The sequence below is a fragment of the Rhinolophus sinicus genome, chromosome 15 (genome assembly GCF_057876585.1).
Source record: "Rhinolophus sinicus isolate RSI-liver-muscle chromosome 15, RSI-T2T, whole genome shotgun sequence".
NCBI classification, from domain to species: domain Eukaryota; kingdom Metazoa; phylum Chordata; class Mammalia; order Chiroptera; family Rhinolophidae; genus Rhinolophus; species Rhinolophus sinicus.
The window spans coordinates 88,643,499-88,664,937 of NC_142515.1; the positions used below are offsets into that span (position 1 = coordinate 88,643,499).

The 21,439-nt window shown below is 37.1% G+C and overlaps 1 protein-coding gene and 1 pseudogene across 1 annotated transcript; one reads left to right on the plus strand and one right to left on the minus strand.

The window, feature by feature from the left end:
- Nucleotides 1-3,209: 3,209 nt before the first annotated feature.
- SMIM31 (small integral membrane protein 31) lies at nt 3,210-20,260 on the minus strand. The gene is made up of 3 exons (XM_088792672.1): nt 20,016-20,260; nt 4,011-4,157; nt 3,210-3,279 (listed from the first exon to the last, which is right to left on the minus strand). The coding sequence occupies exons 2-3, from the start codon at nt 4,133-4,135 to the stop codon at nt 3,210-3,212; spliced, it is 195 nt and encodes a 64-aa protein (XP_088648798.1). The 5' UTR covers nt 4,136-4,157; nt 20,016-20,260.
- LOC148755259 (large ribosomal subunit protein eL33 pseudogene) lies at nt 15,963-16,229 on the plus strand (annotated as a pseudogene).
- Nucleotides 20,261-21,439: the final 1,179 nt, after the last annotated feature.

Sequence of the window (21,439 nt, forward strand, 5' to 3'; positions counted from 1 at the left end):
TTGAAGGACAATTACTTGGAGCTGATGGGCCCTGGAGAAACACACTGTCCTCAATATTCCCCAATAAAATTCATTAAAAAAAAACAAAAACCCAAAACCCTATAAATTATCCTACTCAAACAGTTCCAGTCATGAATTTAAAAAAATAAAATGATCTACATAAATTCATTTAGGGATCAAAATAGCCAGACCACTCCTTCCAGTGAGAAGATTGTTGAATTGACAGTCTTTGAAAGTTTTCTCTGGTGACTCCTTATGGTAACAGGGACTGAAATGTGGGTTTTGGTCAATTTCTCCACAAATAAACTTTCCTGAAATATCTCAAGTCTTTGTCATAACTTACACCTTCGTTTAACAAAGACAGTTGTCTTAACTCTTCCCTTATAAAAAGGTGTAGAGTAAGAAAATTAAGAATGTCGATTACAAATGAGACAGTGGATTCATAAACTATTAAGAGTTGCAGAAATCTGGCAATACGAAAATATTCTCACTTTTAAAAAATGACTATCAACTCTTCTTAACATATAAAATATTTTTTACATAACATATGTAATTAATATAACATATAAAATGGAGGCCCATGCCCCCTTCTCTTCCTGCCTCTGTCTCTATCCTGTACCATGTAGGGTCTTGCTTGCAGGCATGTGGACACCCCAGCCACATATCCAAGGTCACTTCTCACCTGCTGTACACAGATGAACTTGGCCACCCCTGGGGACCAGGAGTATGCACAGGAGTGACTTGGCTCATCTTCTGGGCATTGTCATCACTTGGAAGCTTGTTAGAAATGCAGATCCCATCCGGACCTACTGAATAATAGTCTACTTTTTCATAAAATCTCTAGGCGATTTGTATGCATATTAGAGTTTGAAAACCTCTGCTCTAAAGTGGGAGGTAGAGGACAGGGGCCTCCATATCTTAAGTGTAAGCGTGGCACTATTAAAATACTCAGTTCCTCTCTTGACCTCTGAAGGGACTGAGAAGTCTCCAGCCAATGAACAGTTCTGTTCAATTTCTTGTTGCATTTATATACATTTCAAATTACAGCTGATTTTCTATCGTGTATATGTTTAATTTTTCCAGTTGGGTAATTTAACCTAAGCTGTTTTCTTATGTGGAATGTACCCCTCCCCATCCTACTCTGTCAATATCCAATTGCATCAAGATGGCCATTTCTTCTGTGAAGCCCATCTCAATGCCCCCTAAAGAAGATCATCCCATTGTGACCCCATCATCCTTACTAGAAACCTAGGAGACCATTTATTGAGCTCTGCTCCGGTTATACAGCTGAACCTCCCACTAGACTGTTGCTTCCTGAGGTAGAAACTGATTCCTATTCATCTTTGGATCTTCCACGCTTCATAGCGTGAGCCCATTAGATTTATAATGAACATGTGTGAAATTAAATCTGCATCTTTTAAGTGGAGCCTGCAATTCTCTGCTTGTGCTGAGAAAGGAAATTAAAATAGCCCTGCTATTTTAGTGAAGGTAGATTTTTCTCCTAGATCTTACCACATTTGGGAAAGTGTATACCTTTTGTATTCTCGTGTAAAATTGTGCTTATGTCTGACTGGATGGTCATGAAGACAAGCAAATGCTAAAATGTGTTCTCTGATGGGAGCTCTTGAGCAGCTACCGTGTTTCCCTGAAAATAAGCCCTAGCCAGACAATCAGCTCTAATGCGTCTTTTGGAGCAAAAATTAATATAAGACCCGGTATTATATTATATTATATTATATTATATTATATTATATTATATTATATTATATTATATTATATTATATTATATTATGTTGTATTAAGACCGGGTCTTATAGTAAGATAATACTGGGTGTTATATTAATTTTTGCTCCAAAAGACGCATTAGAGCTGATGGTCTGGCTAGGTCTTATTTTCGGGGAAACACGGTAGTTCTAGTTCTGTCAGTGTGATAGTATTCAAATGGAGGACTCTCTGGAGCTTGGGAAATAAACAACAAATATAGGAGGAATGGAGTTGGAGAAAAAATTATGGAAAATGAAATATGAAAATGTAAAGGAAAGCTAAATTTCTATGACTGGTCTAATCCGTTGGTTCCTCATGCTTATGAATTACAATTAGGGAAACGAGGTGGTATAGGAGATGAGGAAGTAAACTTGAAATTGGGGGACCTGTGCGTTAGCTTTGGCTCTTCAGTTACTTTGCTGAGTGCCTGAGAAACTCACTAAATATTTTTGGGTCTCTGTTGTTACACCTGAAATATAAATAGTTAGATTCAGTGCTTCTTAACCAGAGATAAAAGCTCCCCACATTACGTGGGGAGTTTGTTTAAAGACCCATGGCCCAGTGTAACACCAAGAAATACGTACTAACTAGGTTTGTGATGGGCCCAGAGCATTATGTGTCTTTCCGATATTCGTTTCTGGTTAAGAATTGGTAGGTTAGATGCTCCCTTAATGTTGCTTCTAGTTCAGCTATTTCCTGATTTAATGACTACCAGCCCCACAATGACTTTTTGGAGTTAGGAGTGGTAAAGAGTCTTATGTATCTGGCAGACACTGCTGGTTGTACCCTTCTTCCTTTAGGAATACAAACCTAAAATTTTAGCTGGGTATAGCCTTCCAGAATAAAAATTACGTTTCCCAGATTTCCTTTGGGTATGACCATAGACTCAATTCTTGCCAAAGGGAAGTGGTATGTGCAAATTCTGAAAGTGCTCTTAAACAAAAGAAGTGTGCCATTCTTCCTTCTTTTTCTGACAGCCATGCATAAATGATAGCAAAAGATGGGTCAGCCGTGTTGGTCCATGACAAGGGAGCTGCGAGTTGAAGATGGAAGAGAACCAAGACAGAAGTAGCCTGGATCCAAGACACATGGAGTGCCATGTCAGTCACGAACTTACTACTTCCAGGCTTCCTTTCCATGTGAGAGAAATACATTATTATCAAGTTAAAGTAACTGCTATTTTGGTTTTACTCTTTCTTTCAGCCAAACCCATTTTTAACTAACACAATGTGGAGCAGGAAAAGACTTTATGGACTCCAATTCTGTTTCCCAATGTACATGTCAGCAAGAATTTGAATGTCTATTTTACTGTGGCTTTTTTTTCCCTACTTCTATAAGTGTTGCATATCTATAAGACAGAGAATAAAATTTTATTTCACAGAGAGCACTTCTTTATAGCCAAAAATTGATGGAGGGTATCACAACTGTAGGAAACAATTTTCTTCTTATGATTTTATCTTTTTATCTAGGAATATGTATAATTTCTTTGGTCTCTCTCTCTCTCTCTCTTTCTCTCTTTCTCTGTCACACACACACACACACACACACACACACACACACACACACACAATTTGGCCTCAAAAATGGCTAGTTATCATCAACTTGTATGAAAATTGGTGGGCCCCGAACTACAGCGAAACACCCTTTAAATTACATACTCTGTTGCTAACAATTGTTATTACTTGAAAATGAGCAAACATGTGGTCCTGAGTTTTTAAAATAATTCTATATATTTTTCAAAATTTGGGTTTGACAAAAACTCATTAGAAAAAATTTTAATCCATTTCCTGCCCGTGTGTAGTTGAATGAACACACACACACACACACACACACACACACACACACATTCACACCATATATACTATAATGAAATTTGGGCTTTTGTACCTTTCACGTTTCTGATTAGGGACAGGGATGGGATGATGGTGAAAGTAAAATTAGATAAATGCATATGTATATATTAAGTTTGGCATAAGATCTGCCAAATTCTGGGAACAGAAGTCATGTGAATGACTTTTGCTATTTCCAAACCTTTCTTAGTAAATAGTGGTAGAGTGTGACAGTGGGTATTTCAGGAAATTTAATAAGCTCATTCTCTCTCTCTTTCGTACACACACACACACACACACACACACCCTAAAACAAACTCATCCTCACATATAGAATAGAAACCAAACCATACCAAACCATACAAAAAGAAGTAAGAAAGGGGAGGAAAAAGAAAATAGAGACTAAGCCCGAAGAGCTCTCTCTTTTTACCTTCATTCCTCTCGTCCGGGTTAGTGTAGATGGAAGCCACAGTAAATAAGGAAAATATAACAAAGGCCAATAAAATGAATGCTACTTCCAGGTTGGTGAATGGAAGCTCCATGAACCACCACAAATGTCTTCACCTTCAATAGAAACCAAACATGGGCTTAGCACACTCTCATCCAGAGAAAGCTAGTTCAGCAATTATTTATTTTAGAGTCAAAACACATACGAGGTTTATAAAACCTTGTTAAACTACTTCTGTGTACCTGGAACAATACATTTGGGACTAGCAAAAATGAAGTGTGCTCTCATTTCTTAAAATTTGGCATAACAATCAGTGTGTGTGTGTATTTTCACCTTTACTAGGTAGACTGGAATTCTGAATGGCAGAGTCAATTTGTGTTTATACACACTTGTGAGTTTTTTGGACACAACTCTGGAAGTGAAGACAGAGTATATTTCATTTCATGAAGAAAGAAGTAAGTAATGTTGATATCTATCTGGCATGACTACATTCAGATTCAAAGTAGAATCTCTGGTTCCTGTGCCTGAAATGACCTGCCATTTGGTAGCCAGGTGATATTTGTATGTGTGCAGGTGCATGTGTGTGTGTGTATTTTCTTTTTTACATAGAAACTTATTTTGTGGAGACTATACAACAGTTCAAGCACTTTTCTTCTTGTTAATTATGAAGTTACCTCCATATTAAGTATTTTAAGAAAGGTGAGATGTCTCAACAATCTGATGCCAGCTCTTAATCCTGTTATCAGTCTTCCCCCTGGAGAGACTCTGTGCATATCTCCTGTCATGATGGGTAAAAGCAGCCCCCAAATTCAATACTGAGCCAAATAGTGATCCTAGTTTAGGAAGGAAAGAAGGCTTCAGGGGGAAATTTGGATCTTCAGGTTGGCACTAAAGAAACCCCAGCTTTCAGTAGAGAAGAAAAGCAAAGTCAATCCAAAGAGAAAGGATCAATTAATTCAACACATGTTTTTTTGGCCTTGGCATTATGCCAGATTGTTTGTGTGGTGCAGTGAGGTGATAGGAGGAGAAGGCAGCAGCAGAAGGACTTAGGTGACATGTAATTAGCACCCAAAAAAGATCAGGCATTATTTCAAGAGCTTCACAGCCTTTATCTCTTTAATCTTCATAATAACTCTATATGGTAGATACTCTGATTGCCTCCATTTCATAAATGAGGGCCCTGTAATACTGAGACATAAAGTAACTTATCTTAAATGATAAAATAGGATATGGCAGAGCTGGAATATCAACCTTGGCAGCCTGGTTCCAGAACCCTCACTCTTAATGTACTCTACTGGCACTCAACCAACTAACTAAGCAAGCAAACAAAACAAAACAAAACAAAACAAAACAAAACAAACACTCTCATAGTAAGAATCCAGTTTTGCAAAGCATTAGGTGGATTAACTAGAAAGAAGTGTTTATGTTAGATAGTGGGAGAAGATAATATTGGTTAGGCAAAGACAATTGAAAGAATGTAATGCCAAGGTGATTTGATTCAGACGCTATTAGAAGATGAATAGAAGGTTTTTAATACTTATAGTACAATGATATGATGCAGCAGTGTTTTGAGACTATTAATTGCATCTCCATGTGAAGAATAGATAGAAGGAAAAGAATGATAAATGGAAAAAATCTCGGAGTCAGATGTTTAGCCCTGTATTAGGTCCTATCTACAGTGGGAGCAGAGAGGGAAGGCCGAAGCTAAGAGTCACTTTCAAGGATGGGCACGAGGGTCTAGAAGTTTGCTGGGTATATGGGGTTCACAGGGTGCCCTGACACTAGTAAAAATCCAGTACAAGGAAGAAGAGGAGAGAGCAAGATCTCTAAAAAAATTAAAAAAGAAAATTAAAAATCTACAGATTCTTGTGTAAACCAACAGTAGAGAAGATTAATTCCTCAACTTTCCTCCTGATTAGTAGAGATGTAGACTATACTTTCATAAATCTTGCAACCCTTCAATATTTGGAATTAGGTTGATCATGCTTGTGCTTCTCCAGAGAATATGAAGACTACTACGACTGGTAAAGCGGCTCAGGAAACAAACAGTTGTTTTTATTGCCAACATCCTATGAGGACTATTTCCTCATGAAAAAATAAAAGAAAGCAAAGCAAACTGAAACAGAGCAGAACGAGAAATGGTGCCATCTCGTGGTGACTACGTGCTATAGGTCAGAGAAAGAAACGAGGATGAATTACTCAAGCTGTCAAATGATGTTTCATTACCATGTACATGGTGTCGTATGTGGTATCACACACCTCTGCCAACCGGTTTCCCATATTCTACAGTTTTGTTTCAGTCCCAGAATATTCACTAATTTTAAGGTAGCTGTTTCTAGAAGGAGGCATCCATTGATGTTTTCTATACAGATACATCAAATGCGGTGAGTTATTTCTAGCTCATCATACTGGATGCTGTTATTCTAGGCATAAAAAAACATAAAGCAATGACCTTTGGATTTTCAGTAGAAACTGACAGTTGGGTGAAAAGATGTAGTGGGATAACATATACTGTCAGATATCTATGGCTATGGAACATAGAACCTACTTATCTCCTTGTCCTGTGCTCAGGGCTGAGCCCCTTAACCAGGAGCTCTGGGTCTCAAAACCCGTCAAAAGTTTATTGTCTAAAGGCGAAGATGATGTCTTTAGATGATGGTGTTATCTGCACTATCCCTACTCTTGAGTCTTCTTGTGGGAGCATCTGAAAAACAATTGGTTGTACAGCCTTCATTTTTTTTTTTCTGGGTTTTGTACCTACAGTCTGATCTCTCGACACTTGTCTGCCTCAGTTTACTTGGTTTATAAATAAATCACTTGTCCCTTGTAGCTTAGTACCGGGTAGGACTAATTGCAATCATTATTTGGTAGCAGACAAAAGAACTCGTTTTCATTTTTCAATAATAAAAAATAAATCTTACCCCTTTTATCATATTGTATATCACATCCTATCACATATAAGCTTATCTAAATTTATTTAAGTTGCAGTCATTTACTAATAACTAAAGCATAGTCACCTTAACTTGTCATTTTTACTTAGATAATCCCCAGAAACCGATTAAACGCACACATTATCTTCTTTTTTTTGTTTACTCTTTATTTTATTTTATTAAATTGTTTGAGGTGACATTGGTTAGTAAAATTATATAGGTTTCAAGTGTACATTATAAAAAACATCATCTATGTACGTGTACTCACCACCCAGGGTCAGTCCTCCTTCCATCACTATGTATTTGATCCCCTTTTCCCTCTTCTACCACCTCCTCAACCCCTGTACCCTCTGGTAACCACTAAACTGTTGTCTATGAGTTTTTGTTTCTTTGTTTGTTTGTCTTGTTCCTTTGTTGCTTTCAGTTTTTTTTTTTTTTTTAACAGGACTTTATTGGGGAACAGTGTGTACTTCCAGACCTTTTATTTCCAAGTCAAGTTGTTGTCCTTTCAATCTTAGTTGTGGAGGGTGCCGTTCAGTGTCAAGTTGTTGTCCTTTCAGTCTTAGTTGTGGAGGGCGCAGCTCAGCTCCAGGTCCAGTTGCCGTTGCTAGTTGCAGGGGGTGCAGCCCATCGTCCCTTGCGGGAGTCCAACCGGCAACCTTGTGGTTGAGAGGGTGCACTCCAACCAACTGAGCCATCCGGGAGCTCAGTGGCAGCTTAGCTCAAGGTGCTGTGTTCAATCTTAGTTGCAGGGGGTGCTGCCCACCATCCCTTACGGGACTCGAGGAGTTGAACTGGCAACCTTGTGGTTGAGAGCCCACTGGCCCATGTGGGAATCGAACCGGCAGCCTTCGGAGTTAGGGGCATGGAGCTCCAACCGCCTGAGCCACTGGGCCGGTCCTGCTTTCAATTTTATATCCCACATATGAGTGAAGTCATATGGTTCTTGACTTTTTCTGTCTGACTTATTTTGCTTAGCGTGATAATCTCAAGATCCATCCATGTTGTCACAAATGGAGATATTTCATCTTTTTTATGGCTGAGAAATATTCCATTGTGTATCTGTAACACATCTTCTTTATTCAGTCATCTATCAAAGGACACTTTGGTTGTTTCCATGTCTTGGCCACCATGAATAATGCTGATATGAACATTGGAGGTACATATATCTTTATGTATAAATGTTTTCAGATTTTTTGGGTAGATACCCAGGAGAGGGATTGCTGGGTCATATGGTAATTTTATTATTAATTTTTTTCAATTTATTTTATTTCATTTTTAAAAAGATTTTTATTAAAATATAGCTAACATAAACATTATATTAGTTTCAGGTGTACACAATAGTTATTGAATATTTATATACCTAAAGAAGTGATCACCATGATAAGTCCAGCAACCATCTGACACCGTACCACGCTGTCACAATATTATTGACTCTATTTCTTATGCTGTACATTACATCCCCATGACTTATTTGTTTTATAACTGGAGATTTGAACCTCTTATTTCCCTTCACCTTTCCCCCCTTTTTAAATTTTTCAACTACAGTTGGCATTCAGTATCATTTCATAGTAATTTCATGTGTACAGCATAGTGGTTAGACATTTGTATAATTTAAGAAATGATCCCCCTGACTAGTCTAGTACCCACCTGTCACTATGCATAGTTATTACCATATTATTGACTATGTTCCCTGTGCTTTACTTTACATCCCCATGACTATTTTGTAACTATCAGTTTGTATTTCTTACTCCCCTCACCTTTTGCCTCCTGGCCCCCAAACCCCTCCCATCTATCACCCCAACAAATCTAGTACCCATCTGACACCACACATAGTTATTACATTATTGACTATATCCTTATGAAATTTCCTACATCCCCATGACTACTGTGTAATAACCAATCTGTACTTCTGAATTCCTTCCCCTTTTCACTCATCTCCATCAGCCATTGCCTCTGGCAACCATCAAAATGTTCTCTATATCTATGAGTTCGTTTCTGTTTTGTTTGTTTATTTTGTTCTTTAGATTCCACATATAAGCAAAATCTCATTGCATCTGTCTTTCTCTATCTGACACTCCACTCAGCACAATTCCCTCCAGATCCATCCATGCAGCCGTAGATGGCAAGAACCCATTGCCTTCTCTGGCTAAGCAATATTCCATTGTATATATGTACTACTTCTTTATTCATTATTCCATCAAAAGACACCCAGGCTGCCTCCACACCTTGGCCATTGTAAACAATGCTGCAATGAACACATGGATGCACTGGTCCCCTTGAAGTAGCATTTGAGTTTCTTCAGATAAATACCCTGAAGTGGAATTACTGGGTCCTTCTTTGTCTCTTGTTGTAGACTTTGTTTTAAAGTCTATTTTGTCTGGTGTAAGTATTGCTAACCCAGCATTTTTGTTTGTTTGTTTGTTTGTTTCATTTCCATTTTCATGACATATCTTTTTCCATCCCTTTACTTTCAGTCTCTGTGTATCTTTCAATCTGAAGTGAGTCTCTTGTAGGCAGCATATGTAAAGGTCTTGTTTTCTTTTCTTTTCTTTTCTTTTTTTTTTTTTTAGGTCTCATTTTCTTATCCTTTCAGCCCTACCAGGTCTTTTGAGTAGAGTATTTAATCCATTAACATTGAAAGTAATTGTTGATAGATATATAACTATTGCCATTTTATTATTCATAATTTTGATCTTTTTTTTTCCATCTTGAAGAAGTTCCTCTAACATTCTTTGTAACACTGGTATGGTGATGATGAACTCCATTAGCTTTTTCTTGTCTGGGAAGCAATTCATATATTGATATCCTAGCCCCCAATGAGATGGTATTTGGATGTGGAGCCTTTAAGAGGTGATTAAGGTCATGTGGGTGGAGCCCTCATGAACGGGATTAGTGCCCTTATAAAAGGAGACCCAGAGAGCTCCCTTGCCCCTTCTGCCGTGGGAAGACACAGTGAGAAGACAGCCATCTATGAACCAAGAAGCAGGACCTCACTGGGCACCGAATCTGCCAGCATCTTGATCTGGGACTCCCCAGCCTCTAGAACTGTGAGTAATCCATATTGTTTCAGCCACCAAGTTCGTGGTAGTTTTATTATAGCAGTCCCAATGGATAAGATGCTCATACAGGCAGAAACTGGTCTTCTTGGTTGCACTTGCTGAATGACAAATGATGCTCCCCAGCTCCTGTCGCTGTTGCTTCTACTTCACATTTTAACCTGCTACGTGTCTTGATTTTCTTGATCTTAATTTTGGATTCCCTGTCATCTTGACTTCTTCTCTTTCTTGGACAACTCCATATTTTAAGCCACCTTCTCTTCAAACTTTGGCTGAAAACCCATCTCCTTCCTGAGAACTTTCTTCTAAATACAATTTCAGATTTGGAAAGAAAATTCAAGATCAATTGTCCAAACACCATACAATGACTGAATTCTCCCTAAACAATTTTGGCAGAAGAGATACCCAGTCTAAGCTTGAATTCCTCTAGTAAGAGGGGACTCGCTACCTTTGGAAGCAACCCACTTAACCTCAGGATAGCTCTGCTTGTTAGAGAACTTTGTCTTCAGATGAGCTAAATTCCGTCTCCTTGTTACCGTTACTCTTCAGTTCTTCAGAGCAGAACCTGTAAGTTTCCCTTTCAGGTGAAGACTCTTCGGCTTGAACTTCCTTTGTCTTAACAAACATTTCTCATGTGACATAGTTTGTATTCCTTCTCCCTCATGATTTCTCTACTTTGCTTCCAAATGCTTCCAAAGTGGAGTGCCCGATTGCAGACAGTGTTTCAGATGTTTCAAATTAGGTTGCCCTGGGTCCACTAGGGCAGCAGCACCCACTGCATTTCAACTATTCTCTTTTGTCAAAGATCTGGTTGCCAGTTAGGCCTCATTTTTAAATATTATACCTACTGTCAGACTAAACCCCCTAAGTCTTTTTTCATCTGTATTGTTACCAAATTTCCAAATCATAGTTTCCAAATCATAGTTCTTTTTTTTTTTTTAACTTTTTTTAAAAAAAATTTTGTTGGGGAATATTGGGGAATGTTGGGGAACAGTGTGTTTCTCCAGGGCCCATCAGCTCCAAGTCATTGTCCTTTAGTCTAGTTGTGGAGGGTACAGCTCAGGTTCAAGTCCAGTCACCATTCTCAATCTTTAGTTGCAGGGGGCACAGCCCACCATCCCATGCGGGAATTGAACTGGCAACCTTGTTGAGAGCTCGCGCTCTAACAAACTAAGCCATCTGGCCACCCCTCCTGCAGCTCAGCGGCAGCTTGCTGTCTTCAATCTAGTTGTGGAGGGTGCAGCTCACTGGCCCATATGGAAATCGAACCAGCCACCTTGTTGTTCAGAGCTCGCGCTCTAACCAACTGAGCCATCTGGCCGCCCTTCCAGATTGTAGTTCTTGTATTCCATACTTTCATAGTTTGTTGCTTGGTCCTTAATGTTTTTACCCACTCATTTCATATTATTAGATTTAGCCCATTTATCCTACCTAAGACCTTTTTGGACCCTTCTTTTACTGTTCTACATATTTGCAAATTCTTTCAGCTTTGTATTACCCACAAATTCCATGAGTGAGTCTTCTATGCCTTAACTTAAATCTGTGGTGAAAACACTGCCTAGAACAAAGTTATCTATTCCATAAGAACAAGCCAAATATACTGTGATTATTGGATTTGCTTAATGTTTGACATCAGAAGTCAAATTTTGGGAGTTTTAGGAAGACCACATGAGATAGAGCACCCACCTTGAATAGTGTCTCACATTTGGTAAGTGCTCAACAAACGGAGTCATTGAGATATATTCCCCCTTCCTGAAATTCTTAAGTTGAAATCACCTTTGCAGATCTGTTCTTTATGAAAAATAATCCTTTAATTTCTATCTGAGTCTCTATTTGGTCCATTTTTAAAAATTCTCAGGTTTGAGCGACACACTTTAAAAAAGATTATTCTCATCCTTTCCAATATGTTTATTGGTTTTCAATTTATTTATTATCACTTTCTGGGTTTCTAAAGGATGATTTAAAAAATAACATTTGTTATTTATTGTGATTATAAAAGGTATAATATTTGTTGGAGAATTTTGGAAAATTAAAAAAAATAGGAAAAAGAAAAATCATGGAAGGGTCTGTGTTTTCATTTGGATATTCTCATGGAATTCTTTAGGCAGTGTGCTTTATACTGCTGAAAGAAGCGTTGCGAAATTTGCAATTCTCTAAGGTGTAGGTTTTGTACGGATTTTCCCCCCTCTCCTAAGAGTATGTACCCCGTATCTAACTCAATTTCATGCTAGGAATACTAATTATTTTTCTCTTTATTCCTTTTGTCTCTAGCTAAATTTGTCTTTACCTAAGTAAAACAATCAGAATCCCTTCGTGATTGCAAAATAATAGATCTCCAGAGTCTTTTAAATTCAGGGCCATTTGAGATCTATTTTTGCCCAAGGAGAGCATGAATGCCTGGATCTTTAGAGTTTCCTCTTTGCTTGTTCTTCAAAGTGTTTCACTCCTCCAGGTCGAAAAGCATCACATAAATCCACCTATACATGAGTAACTCCAAGATGAATTGTGCACTACATATAAGCAAATATTTTATATCTGGTTTTATGGCAGTATCATGAGGTCTGACTGGGTGCTGTTGAATATTTCCAATTATTTTGCTTAAATTAAACATTAATTCAATCATTTTGGTTGTATTAAATATTTATTAAAGTAGAAGAAGCTTTTATTTAGGACATTATATCAAACTAGTTCCAATGACTTGAATTCCAGGTTGATGTTTGGTGTATCTCCAGTGTTTGGCTCCCTAAGACTTTGCAGGGGCTATCCAGGTTTTGCCCATGCTTCTTGCCATTTTAAGGCAGACGTATTTATAGTCACCTCCCAAACATAAACTTCAGATTGAAAGTTTCTATTTAAAGATAAAGATGTTTTAACCCTTATTTACCATACATTTCCTAGTCACCTTCCCACAACTTACCCCCTCCCCAGAAGTCCAAATCCCGTCTTCCTTTGTGTTGTCTCTTGTTTATACTATATCACCCTTTGTTTAAATGGGATATAAGTCCCTGAGTCTAACAACATATTTGGGGTTTTCATCTCTTTCTGTGAGGCCCTCTTGTGCATACAAAATAAGCATTTTTCCTGTTTTTTTTTTTCCTTCCAAAGATAAAGATGTTTTCCCATTTTGTGACCACTAGGCTATGCAGAGTGTGCACTATGTGACTGGTGGGGGTGGTGAAGTTGGGGTGGGGTGGGGTGGCTTTCTATGCATGTTCTCCCTCCTGTTAACCTTGGCTGAGCTCACCAGAGCCCTGGAAGTGAGAACCAAGACAAAGCATTAGATACTTCATTAAAATAAGTCTTATGTCTAGGGTGGAGGTTACATGTCGCACCTCAGACGTAACTGTAATAGTGGGCCCCAGGGCTGATGAACAGTAGAACCTTACTGACTCCATTTTGCAACTACAGAATCTTACTGACTCCATTCTGTGCAACTATTGTAGGCATTCGTAATTGACCTTGGCTTCTGCTATTGTGAGTTGATAATGTGATTTCTAGATTGGTAGATTCCAAACGGCAGAAATTATGTCTATCTTTGTAACGGCATTTGTAAAATTACAAGATAAGCCCTGATAATATTCAAGAGCAGTGTATAAATAATTTATGGTGGTAACAATGATGGCTTAATAATAGACGTAAGATGATTATGTGAAGAATAGAAATCAATTCAGGAAAACTATTCAATTTGTTATATGGAACTTTTAAAATGAAAATTTTAGTTTACTTCTTTGTATTAGTAATAGTCACGAGAATATTTCTCTGATAAAGTTATACTATGGCATGAAGCTCAATTACTAGTAAATCCTGTGATTTGTTTTTTAATGAAAAGTTGGTGTTCCAATACTATAAATGAAAATGTGGCAGACCTCAAAATGGACAGAAAAATAATCAAGGCACTTCAACACTTTGGCTAATAATAGTAATAAAACTTATCATAGATGAATAATTGTGTTTTGAGAACATATGTAATAACAATATTTCTAGGCTGTAAGAAACGTAAGAGATTTCATTAGACGATCTCACGCATCGTTGGACTATTTTTTTTAAAGATTTTTTTTTTTTAAATTGGGGAAGGGGAACAGGACTTTATTGGGGAACAGTGTGTACTTCCAGGACTTCTTTTTCCAAGTCAAGTTGCCCTTTCAATCTTAGTTGTGGAGGGCACAGCTCAGCTCCAGGAAAAGTTGCTGTTTTCTAGTTGCAGGGGGCGCAGCCCACCATCCCTTGTGGGAGTCGAGGAATTGAACTGGCACAACCTTGTGGTTGAGAGCCCACTGGCCCATGTGGGAATCGAACCAGCAGCCTTCGGAGTTAGGAGCACGGAGCTCCAACCGCCTGAGCCACGGGCCGGCCCGCATCCTTGGACTGTTATGTACCGTTTCTCAAACTTATGTTAGAAACAATTCCGGCTTTACTTCACCCCTAACATCTCATTGGTAGCTGTTCCCGTCCTGCTTGACAGCATCTCTGTTCTTCTGGTTGCTCAGGACAAAATGTTTGAAGTCAAACTCAACTCTTTCTTTCACACTCTGTGCTCTTCCATCAAGAAATCCTGTTGGTTTTTATCTTCAAAATATATTCAGAATCCCACCCTGATTTGAGGCAATCTTAGCTCTTACAAGATTTAATGAAAAGCCTCCTAACCGATCTCTCAGCTTCCTTCTTGCTTTTCTTGTCTATTCTTAAGACAGCATGTAAAACAATTGTCACTCTACATCACTTATCTGCATAAAACTTTATTATAACTCCCCACTCCACGCAGAGTAAAAGCTAGTATCTTAATAATGACCTGGTAGAAGATTTTACATGATCTGGTTCCCACTGTGTCTCAGATTTTCTCTCGCATTTCTTTCCCCCTCACTCACTCCACTCTAGGTACAGTGGCCTCCTGGCTTTTCCTCCAACACTCCAGGCATGCTTACACTGCGGGGCTTCTGCACTGGCTCTGCTCTGTGCCTGGAACGCTCTTCCTCTACACAGTGAATGCTTCCCTCCTCAAGTCTTTGCTAAATGTCTTCCCTTCTCAGTATGATCTACTCTTACCACCCTGTGTATGTTTGAACCTTGGCCCCCATCTCTTTACCTTGCTTTGCTTTATTTTTGCAAAGCATTTATCACCTTTTAATTATTTACTTACTTATTATATATATTTGTTTTTTGTAATAATAGAATTTAAGCATAAAAGGGCAAGGATTTTTGCTTGTTTTATTCACTGAGCCTAGAATAGTGCCTGAAGTAGTACCTGACATATGGTAGGTGCTTAATTAATACTTATCAATATTATCAAATGAAAAATGAATGAAGGGAGGTCTGATGAGTTTGATATAGATTTGGCTCTTGGAAGGATTCCTCATCAGTGGCATACCTTTGATTGACTACAAAATTTTTTTGATACACAGTAGAGTAGAATGGAAAGAGCTTTATCTTTAGAGTCATAGTTGATTCTAGCCCCTGCCACTTACTTATGTAGTCTCTGCATTTTTGACATTAGACTAATAATATCTACCTCACAGGATTGTTGTGATGAGTAAATGAATTAACATATATACTACAACTAATATAGAAACTGACCCATTGTAGGACCTCATAAAGTCATAGCTGTTCCTTATTGATGGAAGGTGATGATAGGCTCTCACAAAATGAATGCGTTCTATCAAACATTTAAGGGAAAAAAATAATACCACTCTTATATAAAATCATTCAGAAAATAGAGGCAGAGGAAATAATTCCCAATTGTTTTATGAGGCCTGCATTACTTGTGATACACAAACTTGACAGACATTACAAAAACAACAAAAGAAGATTGCAGACTAATATACTCAATGAATATAAATGCAAAAATCCTAACAAAATAATAGCAAATAGCTTTGTGCCCCTGCCATCTTGGGGCCTTTGGAGGCCTGCTAGGAACAGAACTTCTAAAATGACAAATATGTCTGGAAGGTTGTGGTCCAAAGCCATTTTTTCTGGCTATAAGTGGGGTCTCCAGAACCAGAGAGAGCACACAGCTCTTCTTAAAATTGAAGGTGTTTATGCTTGAGATGAAACTGAATTCTAGCTAAACAAGAGATGTGTTTATGTGCATGAGACAAAGAACAACACAGTGACTCCTGGTGAAAAACCGAACAAAACCAGAGGAATCTGAGGAAAGGTAACTCGTGCTCATGGAAACAGAGGCATGGTTCGTGCCCAGTTCTGAAGGAACCTTCCTGCTAAGGCCATTGGACACAGAATCCATGTAATGTTGTGCCCCTCAAGGATTTAAACTTACTGACAAGTAAGTAAAGTTGGGGCGGCTGGATGTTTCAGTTGGTTGGCGCGTGAGCTCTCGGCAACAAGGTTGCTGGTTCGATTCCCACATGGGTCAGTGAGCTGCACCCTCCACAACTAGATTGAAGAAAATGAGTTGGCTCAGTTGGTTAGAGCATGAGCTCTGAACAACAAGGTTGCTGGTTCAATTCCTGCATGGGATGGTGGGCTGTGCCCCATTCAACTAAAGATTGAGAACGGGCGACTGTACTTGGAGCTGAGCTGTGCCCTCCACAATTAGACTGAAGGACATCTACTTGGAGCTGATGGGCCATGGAGAAACACACTGTCCTCAATATTCCCCAATAAAAATTAGAAGAAAAAAAAGACCAAGTAGTGTTTATCCCAGGTTATGCTAAGGTTGGTTTAACATTTGACATTCAATCAAGGTAATATTTTATATTAACAGAATAAAGAAGAAAAACCAAACAATCATTAAGATAAATGCAGAAAAAGCATTTGGCAAAATTAAACACCATTCACAATAAAAAATCCCCAGCAAATTGAAATAGAAAGGATCTTTCTCAATCTGATAAAGTGAATCTCTGAAAAAAACTATAGCTAACGTCATACTTAAAGGTGAAATATTGAATGCTTTGACCCAAAGCAAGAATATCGACTTCAACCACTTCTATTCAAAATTATACTGGTGATCATAGCCAGTGCAATAAAATGAGAAATAAAAAATGAAAAAGCCCGAAGATCATAACAAAAGAAGTAAAACTATCTCTATTTGCAGATGAGATGATGGTTTAGGTAGAAAATCCTAGAAATTCTACAAGATAATTATTAGAATTTGTGAAAACCTCAGAATACAAGGCCACTATACAAAAATCTGTTGTTTTTCTATTAGCTTCAAAAATTGTAAAATAAAATATCAAAATTTCATTTAAAATCGAATTTAAAAGCTTAGGAATAAATGAATAAAAGATGTATAAGAGCTACATTTAAAACTAGATTTCTCTGAGAGAAATCAAATAAAATATAAATAAATTGAGATATGTGCCATGTTTATGGATTGGAAGACTCAATATTGTAAAGTTTATTCCTAAATTAACCTATAAATTCAAGGTCATCATAGTCATAATCTTAGTATACTGTTTCGTACAAACTGACAAATTGATTATAAACTTTCCATGAAAATGCAAAGGAGGTAGCATATCCAAACACTTTTGAAAAAGAAGAGTAAAGTTGGAGGACTCATATTACCTGATATTAAGACTTACTATAAAGTTACAGTAATCAAAACAGTAGGAAGAGACAAATTGATTTATTGAACTGAATAGAGGGTCTAAAATTAAGAGCCACCCTTTATGGTCATCTGATTTTCTACAAAGGCTCTAAAGAAATCCAGTGCAAAAAGAAAAAAAAAAACTTTTTTAATGGTAGTGGAACAACTAGATATCCATATTAAAAAAAAAAAAGAACCTCTTCTCCTGCTTTACACAACACATAAAAAATAAATCCAACATAATCTTAGAACTAAATATAAAAGCTAAAATGATAAGGTGTCTAGGAAAAAACCATAGGAGAGTATCTTTGCAACTTGGGGATTAAAAGAACACATTTTGAGATAGCACCCAGAGATTAATAGCTATACAAAAAATAGGTAGCTAGACTTATTCAAAATTTAAAGTTAGTGGTCATCAAACTATACCTTTAAGAAAAAGAGTGGGAAAGGCACAGACTGGGAGGGAATATTTGCAAAATATATATTTGACAAAGGACTTGTAGCTGCAATATATACTTACAAAAGCTTCTCCAACTCAATAATAAAAAGACAAAATATCAAATTGAAAAAAAATGGGCCAAATATTTAAATAGACATTTAACAAAGGATGATCTGCAAATGACCAATAAGCCCATGGGAAAATGCTCAGCAACATTAGTCATCAAGGAAATGCAAATAAAACCGCAACGAGGTAGCATTACCCAGCCTCCAGAACGGCAAACATTAAAAGGGCTGACAACCTCAAAACTGGCAAGTATGTGGAGTAACTGAAATTCTCATGCAATGTTGGTGAGGATGATAAAATGATAGAAACACTTTGGAAAAGTCACTCTTAGTGTCTAATAAAACTATACTACAGCATGACCCAGCAGTTCTACTCCTAGGTATTTATACAAGAGGCTGAAAACATGTGTCCAGAGAAAGATTTATATAAGAATGTTCATAGGAGGCTTATTCATAATAGCCAAAAACAGGATAAAGCTTAGTGTTCATCAACAAGAGAATGAATAAACAAACTATGGTGTATTTATACAACGTAATACTACTGGAATACTACTCACACAAAAAGATGAATAAATCTTAAAAACCATCACGTACATGTACTGTATAAAGGAGACAAAATGTTTGCCTGTAGGGTTGGGAGCAGGTACTGACTGGGTAGAGGAATGAAGAAATTTCCCAGATCCGGAATGATGATGATGTTTTGTATCTTGACAGGGATTTGGAGAATATATATATATATGATATATATTTATCAAAACTCATCAAATGATGTACTAAAAATGTGTGCATTTCACTGTATATAAATTTTTTTCGCAAGGAAAAAGTTAAATAAGTATTGAACTCTTGTTAATGATATACACCCCAAGTGTTAGGTAAAGTAGGCTGAGGTCTGAAACTTTAAAATACATCACAAAAGTAAAGGAGATGAATTGATGGATGGATATTGGATAGTATGTGAAAAAGACAATATAGCAAAACGTTAATTGTAGAACTGCATAGTAAGTATTTGAGTGTTCATGGTATAATTATTTTAATTATTCTTTATGTTTGAAAATTTTCATAATAAGTAATCGGAACAAAAAGTCTTCGCTGCTGAAGTCCTAGAGAAAATGACTCTTGGTTGGACTTCTAGATATGAAGTATATGCTTACATAGATTAGTTATAAATATTGCATCCCAGAGAATTTTTGTTTTTAATTGTTGATAATGTGATTACTGCGCTATCTCAGTAGAAAGAAGCCTCATGAGACTGGGTAAATTTTCTAGGCCTTGATATACGACACAATATATGACTCAGTAAGTAACATCAGTTTGACCCAATTTGAATTTTCGAGGTATATCCCATGACATTTTACCTTAGATAGACTGGTTGAATATCTAGAATAAAATAACGTTAGTCACAGATTTATATAATCAGATTTATGTTTTAAAAGTCTTTAGAAATAGTCAGGAGGAAATGTTAGCATTTCTCTGGTTTCAGTCTTAAATTAAAAATAAATACATACTTATTTAACTGTATCCCTCAGAAACATTTCCCTTGAATTTATTTCTTGTATTTACCAAATTCAGTACCATATTTTCAACTATAGGAGAGTGTTAGAATTGAGTGAGGTCTTGTGATTTAATTTAATTTGCTTAATTCTACCTTGGAATTCAAGGAAAATATATATCTTCTAACTTGGGGGGAAAAAAAAAAGCTAGCACAAAGAAACCAATCATGGCAAAGGAGAGTGTACCACAAAGTAGAGATTTCTTCTCCTTCCCCTTTTTTAGCTGTATTTGTTTTACACTAAAAAAAAAAAAAAAAAAATTCCCAGGAAAGAACAGTAAGTGGAGTTTCATATACGACAATGAAATATACATTGCTAGTCAATTTGGACATATGAAAAAAAGGGTTTCATTTTGAGGCAAAGAAGATATGAGGATTTCATAAAAACTTACCAGAAGCATTCCTGTCGCTGAGAGTGGCTAGGAAGAAACCTGTGACCCCGACTCAAACAGTCTTCAGTGTCTTGGGGAACAGGCTGTATCAGTTAATAAACATTTTCACTGAACTCGACCAGGCCATGAAAACGTAGGCACTCCCTGAGGCTACTTCATTAACCAAGGTTTACTATCCCTCTAGCTGGACTTTTAATTAGGATTTGTTCAAAGAGAATATGTACCTCCAAAGGGAAAAAAAAAAAAAAAAAAAAAATCCCCTTCCGAAGAATCAAGAAGGATACAGGAAACATGAAGTTATTTACTTTCTCTATCACACACCCTTCTGTAAATACCACTAATATATACAGCTCTGAGCAAGCAAAGATTGTCCCCGGCTGACACACACTTGAGATTCAACAGGTGGTTTATAGGAGTGACGTAACTGAACACAGGTCAATTTCTCTAGCCTTCTTTAACAATAGGCCAGGCTGAACTAATTAGAGTTTAGTCAACAATTAACTTTCCTATCACTGTTTATCTTGGGATTTTATAGCTAGTTTGCCTTGGTTTTCATTGTTGTATTTTAAGTAGCGCTTTTGTTTACTCCACCAGGAGACCTCATTCCTTTACTTTCTCCTTTTCATTATTATTATTATTTTTTATCTTAAAAGCATTAATTCATTAAGGAGTAAGAGCAACACTTGTGGAAAGACTTTCGCAATATATAAATGTTTCTAAACTGAGGCCTTTGAGCAGAGGGAGTTTTTATAAGTGGCCGCTAAGCTCACGTCTACCACAGAGTATAAGTTGAGAATTCTTGGTCATGTGTACTCGCCAGTCTTTTAAATGCGTAAAGATGCTGTTCATTAGTTATTTAAAAAAAAAAAAAAAAAGCATTTGGGGCAACTGATGTTCTGAGTAGCATGCTTTGGCATATGGCGCTTAGCATTCCCTTTCTTCCTCTTTCATGGCTGTACCATTCCAAGCAGATGACTGTCTAAATCTCCATAGACCAACACTAAGCATCTCCCTGCATTTTAGTTCTATACCTCCAAAGATTAGCTTTATAGTTTTACATAGGTGTCCTGTTGGTTCCTTAAACTCACTATTTTTTTTTTAGAACATGCTATTTTCTCTTCAATTCAATCTTTCTGTGCTGTCCAGTACAATAGCTGCCAGTCACATGGGACTACTGAGAATTTGAAATGTGGCTAGTCCGAATTAACTATGAAATACACAATGGATTTTTACATTGAAATTGTATTTTGAATTAAAACGTAATATTAAAATTCACTTTTACCGTTTTCTTTTGCTTTCTTGTGTGTGGCTACTAGAAAAGTTAAAATTACTTATGTGCCTCTCATATTGTTACTGAATAGCACTACTGTAAACGTCCCTGTATCTCTCTCACCCAGGATCAAAACCTGATGCCATTTTGAATT

What these genes read in the sequence shown, in the direction of transcription:
- SMIM31 (XM_088792672.1), bottom strand. Translation starts at nt 4,135, where the DNA reads ATGGAGCTTCCATTCACCAACCTGGAAGTAGCATTCATTTTATTGGCC. An exon ending in AATGAAGGTAAAAAGAGAGA is followed by an intron (nt 3,280 to 4,010) that starts GCTCTTCGGGCT and finishes TGACAGAGAAAG; the next exon opens with AGAGAAAGAGAGAGAGAGAG.